General features: G+C 44.9%; 1 protein-coding gene across 1 annotated transcript; it reads left to right on the top strand.

Moving 5' to 3' along the window:
• Window positions 1-686: 686 nt before the first annotated feature.
• Window positions 687-11,355, top strand: LOC144889470 (unhealthy ribosome biogenesis protein 2 homolog; the record flags this gene model as incomplete). Its single annotated transcript, XM_078769689.1, has 5 exons — window positions 687-987; window positions 4,460-4,636; window positions 7,645-8,181; window positions 8,277-8,508; window positions 8,624-11,355. Coding segments are annotated over exons 1-5 (3,804 nt in total), but the record flags the coding sequence as incomplete, so codon positions are not given.
• Window positions 11,356-11,358: the final 3 nt, after the last annotated feature.

Below are 11,358 nucleotides of genomic sequence, written 5' to 3'. Positions count from 1 at the left end.
CCATCGTATTGGCGTCTGCTGGGCGAAGGCGAAGCAAGCCGTCCGCTGATTGGACAGTCGAAGGCGACAGCAAGCCGTCCACTGAGTGGACAATCCCAGAGTGGTGCTATGCCGATTCCTATTACGAATCCATTCATTTTTCAAAAGTATATCGTAGCGTTGTCATTTAAGTAGATTGCAATAAATACGTTGCTCATATACGCACTCTTCATTCTCATCTTTCTTCCTAACTCTTACTCGGACAAGCAAATCCTCTATGCCATCCATAATGGTACACTCTATCCATACACCACATCCTCCCTTCCGTGGATGTTCCACGGGTTTCGGCTAGTTTATTTATATATTTTTACATTTTATTTTATTTAACCTCCGAGCGATGATCAAACGCTCCCGCTCTTTAACGCCAAACTTTCCTGTTCATATGCGGAGTTGTGAGTAAATAATTATTTTTGCCGTCTATACATTTGTGACATGTAAATCCTAGAGATGTGTATAAGCTGATAACCCTATAAGGCCGCTACGTTTAATCGACAACGGTTACGCTGAATTACATGGAGAATCTTTTATTAAAAACCTGTAGATAATAACTAACAGACTTCACTTTTAAATACGTTTTCCTCGGTTAATTCATTAATCCTCTGTTCTTCAAAATGCGGACAAATTACAACAAGTATTAATAAATACCCAGAACCCGGAATTGGCGTTTGTCACCATGCGCTTCCGGTTTTCCCTTCACGTGTTGATTGCTGATTTTCCGCTCTCAGTTACCGTTATACATGTTGTGTAACATCGATAAACGTCGTTGTTTTGTAGTTTTGACTCCGATTTGGTGCCTCAGCCGTCGGTGTATTTAGACGCAGCATGGCGACGCTCTACTCCGGGGTGCAGCTCCGACTGCGAAGCAATTCGACTCCTTGGGAAGAGAAGTTCAAGCTTGCACGCTTTGCTTGGATTTCCCCTCGATGCTTCATCCCGAATAAGGAGCAGGTGCGCTCACTGTACAAGCGCTTACAGTTCCCTTTCGTGCCCAATGTCGTTATTTGAAATGCTCTTGTCTTGATGGTTTCTGTTCTCTCTAACCTTCCCTTTTTGTACCACCTGCAAATACTGTATCGGGATACGTCATGAACGATGTGATGAGTAAGGTCTAAACTAGGCCTGCATGTCCAGGCTCCAGTAAGGTGATAACTGGACCTGCATGTCCAGCCTCCAGTAAGGTGATAACTGGACCTGCATGTCCAGGCTCCAGTAAGGTGATAACTGGGACTGCATGTCCAGGCTCCAGTAAGGTGATAACTGGACCTGCATGTCCAGGCTCCAGTAAGGTGATAACTGGGACTGCATGTCCAGGCTCCAGTAAGGTGATAACTGGACCTGCATGTCCAGGCTCCAGTAAGGTGATAACTGGGACTGCATGTCCAGGCTCCAGTAAGGTGATAACTGGGCCTGCATGTCCAGGCTCCAGTAAGGTGACAACTGGACCTGCATGTCCAGGCTCCAGTAAGGTGATAACTGGGCCTGCATGTCCAGGTTTATAGTAAGGTGATAACTGGACCTGCATGTCCAGGCTTCAGTAAGGTGATAACTGGACCTGCATGTCCAGGCTACAGAAAGGTGATAACTGGACCTGCATGTCCAGGCTCCAGTAAGGTGATAACTGGACCTGCATGTCCAGGCTTCAGTAAGGTGATAACTGGACCTGCATGTCCAGGCTCCAGTAAGGTGATAACTGGGCCTGCATGTCCAGGTTTATAGTAAGGTGATAACTGGACCTGCATGTCCAGGCTTCAGTAAGGTGATAACTGGACTTGCATGTCCAGGCTCCAGTAAGGTGATAACTGGGCCTGCATGTCTAGGCTCCAGTAAGGTCATAACTGGACCTGCATGTCCAGGCTCCAGTAAGGTGATAACTGGGACTGCATGTCCAGGCTCCAGTAAGGTGATAACTGGACCTGCATGTCCAGGCTTCAGTAAGGTGACAACTGGACCTGCATGTCCAGGCTCCAGTAAGGTGATAACTGGGCCTGCATGTCTAGGCTCCAGTAAGGTGATAACTGGACTTGCATGTCCAGGCTCCAGTAAGGTGATAACTGGGACTGCATGTCCAGGCTCCAGTAAGGTGATAACTGGACCTGCATGTCCAGGCTTCAGTAAGGTGACAACTGGACCTGCATGTCCAGGCTCCAGTAAGGTGATAACTGGGCCTGCATGTCTAGGCTCCAGTAAGGTCATAACTAAGCATGTCCTGGTGGAAAGACTTTATGAGCTCTGTGATCTCATTGGGTGCTCCCAAATTTCCCAGATTTTGGTGAAGATCTGGATCTGGATCCAATAATATCATCTTCTATCTATAAAAGGAGCCATGTCTGTCTGTTGTGTTTTAACTTAAGAACTGATTTCAATATATCCAACTATGGTGAATTCAGGTAACTCCTGGGAGTGTTTGTGATCCCATTTTTTTTTTATGGGTACATGGACACGCATGTCAAAATTGCAAATGCCAACACGTGACGTTGGTTATCCCTGCATGGAGAGCAGGATCTCTGAGGAATCCTTTTTTTTTTTTGTTCCCCCATAGATTAGCCATCGCAGCAAAGATTGGTATTTCTGTCAGCGAAACGACGGGTCTTATATTCTAGTTCTAAGTGATTCTTCACCACATTGAGTGGCAGGGCTAAAAACAATATATAGCATGATATTTCAAAAAAAATTGACGGATTATGACAAAACTATTTGGATGAGTTGGTTAGGTGACAAGAACAATCCAATTAAATTTTGGTTCAGATCTGGCATATCGGTGTTATACAAAACATAAACTGTTCAACCTATGCTCTCGACCGAGTGTCGTTCTCGTTGTGTTCTGTGTTCCAATACTTTTCAACAAGTTGCCGAATGGTAGAGATCATGTCGGACCACCCTCGGCCTCTTCTCGAAATCCACGTTGCGACTGGTGGTTCTTTCTCGGCCAGTTCTTGCAGGCTCTCCAGAAGTACTGTAGCAACAAATTTACCAACAGCACCCACCAATACCAGAGACTATGCCTCACCAATGGTCACACTTGCTCAGGTATGCTTTTTGGGGATGCAGGAACAAGCGCAGCATCCACCCAATCCTTTGGTGTGAACAAGATCTTTCAGCAACTCAAATAATTAATCTTCACAACATCCTGCATTAACCATCTCCATCCTTGCCATTCTTGAGCTCAACTTTGCCCCTAGTGTTCATTTCGGTAATTTGTGGTCTCTGGTGGACTCTCTCTGTACTTCTTCAATACTATATTTCTATGAAATTGAGTCTTATGGAAGATCGAGGTGACACGGGGCCACAGCGACCCCACTGACAGTGGGGCGACACCCAGGGGAATGAACAAACATAAGGGAAGAAACACAGCAACAAACCTGAACGATTTGGTTCAATTTGAACCTTTGCATTTGGTTCGAAGGGTCAAAGGTCATGTGACCTTTTGCTGAATGTATCAGATTTTTGTTATCATGATAACTTGTGAAACGCTGAAGGGATTTTGACCAAACGTGACATAACTATGGATTGTAATACAAAGATGGATTGATTAAACTTGGGGTTGTAAAGGTCAAAGGCATAAGGCCAGCCACCTTTTCATTGAAAATCTGTGCTGGTGCAATAACTTGGCAAGAGATTTCAACCATACTGAATACATGTAAGGACTGTAATATAAAGACAAGCAGACTCCATTTTAGATTGAAAAGGTCAAAGGTCAAGTGTTCTTTGAAAATCATTTTCTAGACCATAACTCAAGTTGGAAGCATCTGTCCTCTTTCTCTCCCTCTCATGACCTTTTATTACCTTTGCCACCAAGGGTGGACAGAGGTTGTTTTTCACCCGTTTGTCTATCTGTGAGCAGGACATCTCAAAAATGTATGGACAGATTCAGACGAACCTTGGTGGACATGCTGGATGTGTTACAAGGACAAATTGATTCGATTTTGGTGAAGACCTGGATCTGAGAATTATTTTTTTATTCCTTTGCTATTCTTCATGAAAACCATATTTCAAAATGTTGAGATGGATTATGATAGAACTTTGTGCATGAGTTGGGAAGGCAACAAGAACGAGCCGATTATATTTTGGTTCAGGTCCGGATCCAGATCCAGCCTATCGGTGGGATACAAAACGTAAACTGTTCGGCCTGGCAGAGGTATGCTCTCTACCGAGTGCCGTTCTAGTTCTTCAAGTGACCTGTAATTGAGATCAAATGTAACAGTGGATATATAACGTGGGTGGAGGAATATTCATCAACTCATTCGTGTGAAATTCTACTGTCCAATTTTCTTCATTTATTTCTTTATTACAGTTTGAAGCGCCCTTGCATTTGCTTCCCACCTTTTCGTCACAATAACTAACGTCTTTAAGAAGGCAAATGTGCATTCCATGCATGATGTCATTTCCTATCATCACTTATTTATGATGTCATCATTGGCAGGCCCTGCTGGACTGGGTGACTCACACATTGTCAGCAGTCTACAGCAACAAGCTGAAAATGGAGCTCCACACTGTGGAGTCTCTCTGGGCATTCCTAAACGATGTACTCTGCAGCAAGAAGCTACAGAACCTTCTCAAACTAGAAAAAAAGGTTTCTCTTCGGGTTTTCTTTCCTCAGGTTTGTTTTCAACGGTTTCTGATGCATAACGTAGTTGATGTTTTAAAGACTATATCTTGGGGATTTTGCACAAATCATCACTTGGTCATAGTTTGTGGACTCGGTAGCAAAACGTCGGTTCGGATCTGCCTCGGGAAGTTTGGCGAAAATCTGCCGGGTCCCAGATCAGCTTGAAACTCGGATACGTATGATGCTTTTTTCATGCGGAACAGCTCAAATTGAGCGTATGTAAATTTATTGCATGGCTTCTACAACCAGGCAATGATGAATGGCATACATCTAAGCTGCGTTGACAGGTGCACTTCGCCATAGCACTGCGCTCACATTCCAATGCAGTGCAACAATGTCCTACACAGGAAATTACAGCAACTAATTAGTTACTTGATAATGCAAAGTTTATTTCCATTCCTTTAATCCGACCTTGTGAACCGAGCTAACTTGTGAACCAGTGGTGGGATTTTGGACAAACTTGGTATAAGTATATATTATGATGAAAAGGTGAACTGATTCGATTTCAGCATCAAGACGTCAAAGGTCAGAGGTCATGTAAAGTAAAAATGTGATACTTGAGAGCAGCTGAAGGGATTTCAATCAAACTTTGTGCAAGTATGTATAATGATGTAATAATGTTGGCAGAGGCATATCGGTTGACGTCGTGATGTTGAGTGTTGTTCTAGTTATTGACGGTATGCACTGCAGTCAGAGACAAACTTAATAACCCGGCTACATGAACTTCATGTTTACCAGCATCTATTCGACGAATAAAATCTAATTTCACTTCTAAGCTAGCATGTGCAATGCCTCTTGGCCAATCCACAGTACAGTACATTTGTTTATTTGTGAAGCAAAATACTGTAGTTCTTTCAGCGATTTTGCGATCTCCAGATTTGGTTCTTTCGCAATGTATTCTGACATCTGTATCAGTCTGGTAAGCTCTGAAAGCACTCGAGAATAAAAGGTGCAGCTTTTCAAGTGACTGTGGTGTGAGTTGAGGCGACACAAATTCTGAGGCATCGCCATTCGGAGTCGAGGTAATTTTACTTGGCAGTGACTTATACCAAGTCCTGCCAGTAGTAAAGCGCAGTTCACAGGCAAAAAGAATGGATGTATGCATTAAATGCTCTGCTTTGTGCTGCACTTCTACATGTATGAGCCATGTGAAAATATGTGAGTATGGTGAGACAGCATTGACGAGCACTGCGAGAAATCTGCCAAATGGCTTCGACAACTGAGCAATGGTGAACTAGCAAGTGTCTACGATGTATACTGAAACGCAAAAGAAACTTACCACCTTTGAAACCTTTAAATATCAACAATAACACTGCGTGTAGTAAATGTGTGAACTTATTTGTGGACAATAGTGTCCTCACTGTCAGACAAAACGGTCACGGATGGTCACTTGATCCTTCAATGGTCACTTCATAGCACAGCTGTTGAACAGCCGTTTTGACTGTCAGTGATTAGCCAAGGGGTACGGGATGATTTTAATGAGCTGCACGTGATGTCTTGATATTGGCTTTAAAAAGGCCAGTGCAAAATGGGCATTTCAATCAACATGCCACGATTGTCAAGGGATCAACGGCAGCGTGCCCTGGGCATGCTGCCGTTGATCCCTTGACAATCGTGGCATGTTGATTGAAATGCCAATTTTGCACTGGCCTTTTTAAAGCCAATATCAAGACATCACGTGCAGCTCATTAAAATCATCCCGTACCCCTTGGCTAATCACTGACGGTCAAAACGGCTGTTCAACAGCTGTGCTATGAAGTGACCATTGAAGGTTCAAGTGACCATCGTGACCGTTTTGTCTGACAGTGAGGACACTATTGTCCACAAATAAGTTCACACATTTACTACATGCAGTGTTATTGTTGATATTTAAGGGTTTCAAAGGTGGTAAGTTTCTTTTGCGTTTCAGTATAGATTTGCTGCCTGAAATGTACATGATGTTGGATTTTGCTGCCCTCATTCAACGGACATTCCCCAACCTCGCGATCAATTGGAGCAATCCCCATCGGATGGCCGAGCGAGAAATTCTGGCACCACACAATGCAATGACCAAGTTGCCGCATGGTTTACAGGTGAAGATTGGCGTTACTCGAGTGCTGATGCTGTTAGGAATGCCAAAAATGGTGTCGATCCTAGTCGAGTATCTTGATTCGCTCGATGTTTTAGGCCTACATCCACACATGCTCTGCTTGAAGCCCAGAATGCTCATTATGCCGTTGCATAATCTCACACCAAGTTATGGTCTTTGTAATTGCACACGACTTTTGGTTTTGCAAATTGTCTAAATTATATAGAACTTGCATTTATACATTTTGGATATATTCACAGAGCGATACTTAGTTGTTGTGACTTGAGAAGTGGAGAGAAAAAAAAAAAATCATTTGGGCAATTTTCCAATGGCCCGAACAAGGAAGTAGATGCGTACTTTCTGGTATTTTGTCTGGTATTGCTCTGTCGTGGAGAAATGTTTTACTAAAAAAGAAAGAAAATGAAGCCATATTGTTTGTACTTTAACCACACGGTCTGAACCAATCAGCGCTGTTTACTCCACCTTCGTCTTACAGCCGGATGAGCCTCCTCCGACCTCATCTCCCATCACTGCCATGTATGAGCAGAGTCGGCGTGATGGCAACTATTATTTTTATTGACGTTTGTACGAGTACATATTTTTGTTTTTCTTAATATTTACTGATGTTATTAAAATAAATGATTATTATTTATATATACTGATACTCCAATGAAGCCCTCGTATCATATACCACTCATGCATAAGAAATAACGCTGTTGGGAACACATCTCCATATAAACAATGGTAAAATGACCCCTTTAGATTAGCGCCCTCTTCTCCAGGAATACATACATCCTGAGCGCTAAGCAAGATATTAATGTGTACCGAAGAGCCGCTTGTAAAGATGAATGAACTGATTGACATCACATTAAACAGACCAAGCTGAATGATTAGGTATCCTTACATGGACAATTATTCCCTCTTTCTCCAGTTGCTGCTGGCACGGCTGTCAGCGTGTGCAAAGGGAAAGCCGGAGATGGGAACAGACGTCGCCACGTTGTTAAGCTGCTGTTCAAGTGTACTGTCCTCGAGTCCACTCGCCACAATCTTTAGCACCAAGTTTGAGCTACTCGTGCGACTACTCCAATCTCTGCTGCGAATTACCTGTGCCTCAGTACGCTCGCCTCCTTCCGCGACCGTTGCTGTTGTCTTTCCAGTGTTGTTGCGTGCTCTTGCGCTGTACGAGATGACCCAGCGGCAGCAAAGTAATTCGTGGCGCGTGTTCAGGCAACTCACTGGGCAGCTACTGGAACCTTTACTTGAGCTGTGGCAATTGCTCCTCAGAGCACCCACTGTTCACAGCGAGGCTCACAAGGTGCAGATGAAGCTTGAGGCGGCTGTACAAACTGGCTTATTTGACCGTAGCCTTCTACCAACTTATCGTGATGAACTGCTGCCCCAGGTCCAGGATAAAGGCCTCAAAGCGAAGACGAACAATGTATCTGGCAAGGCACAGCAACAGTCACTGGTAAATATTTAAATATGTTAATGATGATTTGAAAAGCATTTTCATCAACCTTCGGATGTCGACAGACTTGAGTGAATATCTTCATTATATTTCAGTTCCAGGTTGTGTTAGAGAAGGTCAAAGGTTGTGCTACATCAGAGATCGATGGAGAATTGCAGTGGGAAGCTATCGGTTCCTCTGCTCACCTCATCTTCTCCTGCTTCCTGGAAGCATTTTGCACTGACGAAAACCACCTGCTGTGCTTCTGCGCTCTTCGACAACTCATTCTGGCGATTGGTTTTGAGTGTGCAGTCGTGGAGCAATCCGCGACGCCGATGGACTTAACAGGTGTTTGTTTATTTATGTGTACTGTACAATGAAGTATTGTGGACTTCGTTAATGTTTACAGTTCTCGGAGTCACAGAGTGTTATGATGTCATCACTTTCAATCTTTTCTTCCCAGCCAACCGCCAGGTCCTGATTGCACTGGACCCACTTTTAAGTGCAGCATTCACTGCTGATATTTACAACATTGCCGTGGATCAGATGGAGCATGGCGAGATCCAGTTTTCTTGTTATCGGCATTTGACCAACACCCTTCTACACGATCCACAGCTTGAGGAACCAGCATGGTACAGGAACCTTCACACTCTTCTCCTGCTCAACCACCAGCTGTTGGAGGCTGATCTCAGATCGGTGGCAGCTAAAGTCTGGGCCGTAGAACTCCCGCTTGAAAACGAAGCTTGCAAAGCTCGTGATGAATTGCTAGCTGAGCTGACACGTGTGTATAGTAAACTGCGGCAGCTTCCTGCTTTGTTTTCTGCTCTGGTGTCTGTCATGCACGATGGCATGGTGCCCACACCACGTGCCGTCCTTTCAATCACACATGCCCGCACTCTTGCCAACTGCCTCGTTGAGCTGCCGCCCGGCCAGTCCCTGGATATATGGGAAGCTGTGGTGGTTACTGGGCGGGAGGTTCTGCACAGTGTGAAGAAGAATGAGGTGCAAACAGAGGCAGCTATGCGAATGTTACGAGCCCTCGGCCTGTTGCTTCATGATGTTTTGAGTCATGCTTATGCGCTTGGTGGTGATGCACCGAGCATGACAGAAGCACGAGTGCATTCACTGATGGCTGACACACTCGATGGTGTTTTGTTGCCACTTGTTCATCAACTGACTGTGACCAATGTCAAGCCAAATGATTCTGGACTGGAAGCAGTGCTCCTGTTTGCACTTGTCTGGACTATGATAAGTACTTTCCGTGACATTGAAGCGTTCAACAATGCACAGGGACATACCTCCTTCTCAGCCGCTTCTCCAGTGGGTAGTGGTGGCCAGGCCACCGACTTGAGCTGTCTTTTGCCTAGTCTTGATGCAAAAGATTGGGTCCGACTATGCAAGCCGCTGAAAAGATGTCTTGGAACCCCTTTGGCTCTGCATTTGCTGACACGGCTTATGCTGCAAAAAATCCGTGGTTTATTGTTGCGCCAAAGCAACACAGATGTAAATGCACCAATGGTAGCCCGTGGACTCGTGTCATCAGCCAAACTCTTCGTTAAGCTGTGTATTGGTAATGGCTCTGTTGATGGGCTGATTGGGGAATGGGATGGAGTTCTTTGTTCGTTGGATGGTGACTCGTATGTCACAGCCCAGTTCTACCTGCTTGTATCTCATCTACCGATTGTGACCTCGATACTTCGACCTGCTAGTACCCGTGTCCTTGCTTCTTTTCTCTTTGATAGCTTTTTAGTAAATGTCAAGCCATCTGTAGCAAAAGATGTTTATACATTGCCTAGTCTTTCACAAGATTTGCTGCTGAGTGGCCTCATTCCTGAGCTGCACCATTTGCAGGCCTCTCTTGTGACCGTGTTGATTGAACGGCTTGTCCAGCTGTGCCGACGCATAGCCGACGGTGCGTTCCCTATTGCAAGCTTCGAGATGCTATGTCGCGATGACATTCCCTGGGAGGAAGAGGCAGGATTGATGGAAGGGAAGCCAATAAATGCATCTGTGATGGAAGAGGAAGGGGAAGAAGAAGGACCATGCTTTCAGAAGGTGCCTACAGGGATAAGCTCACTTCACTCGTGGAAGGTGATAAGAGAATCGGCAAGTTTGATCCTAGAGTCATCAGATTCCTGCATGCCGTGCTCTTTGCCCCATGACAGTGCCAAAGAGTTGCTAAGCTTTCTGGACGTTTTATCCTCCTTTGATTTGGATGCCATGTTGCCTGGAAACAAAGTCCGAGTCTTCCTTGTGCTGTTCGTCCTCGTCACCAAGATTGGGTTGAGGGAAAAGGTTACTGAAAGTGATGAAAACCTTGACACCAAGCTGCGTGTTACGGAAGATGAGAAGATCGCTGTCAATGACAAAATTGTGCAAGAGCATGAAGAATCTAAAAATGAAGATCGGACCGGTAATGCAACTAGTGGGATGATAAATAATTTTGGTGATGTTGACGAAGCAAAAATACTTCATTATGATTGCGTCCGCAGCAATGAGCCAAGAAAAGAAGGTCATGATACAGTTACTGCAACTGCAAAGGGTATTTGTGGACACGATGCTGATGATCATTCTCTCGCGGTCCTGAGAAGGTGCAGCTTGCTCCTCGCCACTCTGCAGTCTGATTCCGTCGCTGCTATTTTTAGCATCGTCTACCCAAGCAAACTGTTGACTGCTGTGTTGAGGAAAGCAGTAGCTGCAGGGTCCAGCAGATCTCCGACTCAGCTGGCAAGAGCCTCAAAGGAATTGCGGCACTCCACTCATTGTTTGTTCACGTCGATTCTTGAATCTGTGGTGGGACGGCGCGCGAGCATCCTCGTCAATGTGCAGTGTTTTGTAAGCAACCTGGCAGCGCTGATCAGAAAGGAAGCGGAAATTGGCCATGACAGTGAAGTGAGTGGTGGTGGCATTATCTTGGTTGAAATCCTGAGTGCATTGTGCCATGTACTCTTACCACGACTCAACACCACCGTGGTGAAATCAAGACTTGTTGAAGGCTTGTGGATCGAGGCACAGAGAGTAACCGTGTTTTTGCACGATCTTGTATGCCAGCTTATGACAAAACTGAATCCAATAGTCTTTCTAGAGCTTTCCATTGGGGCTTTGACACAATTATTGCAGATGGAGACCGTGTGTGTAAGTCACGGGAGGCCCAGGCTTGGGGCAGCTGAAAAAGGTGGCAAATATGGAAAATCGGAA

The sequence above is a fragment of the Myxine glutinosa genome, unplaced genomic scaffold, assembly GCF_964187855.1.
Source record: "Myxine glutinosa unplaced genomic scaffold, kmMyxGlut1.1 SCAFFOLD_4105, whole genome shotgun sequence".
Classification (NCBI taxonomy): domain Eukaryota; kingdom Metazoa; phylum Chordata; class Myxini; order Myxiniformes; family Myxinidae; genus Myxine; species Myxine glutinosa.
This window is presented reverse-complemented; position numbering and strand designations above follow the sequence as displayed.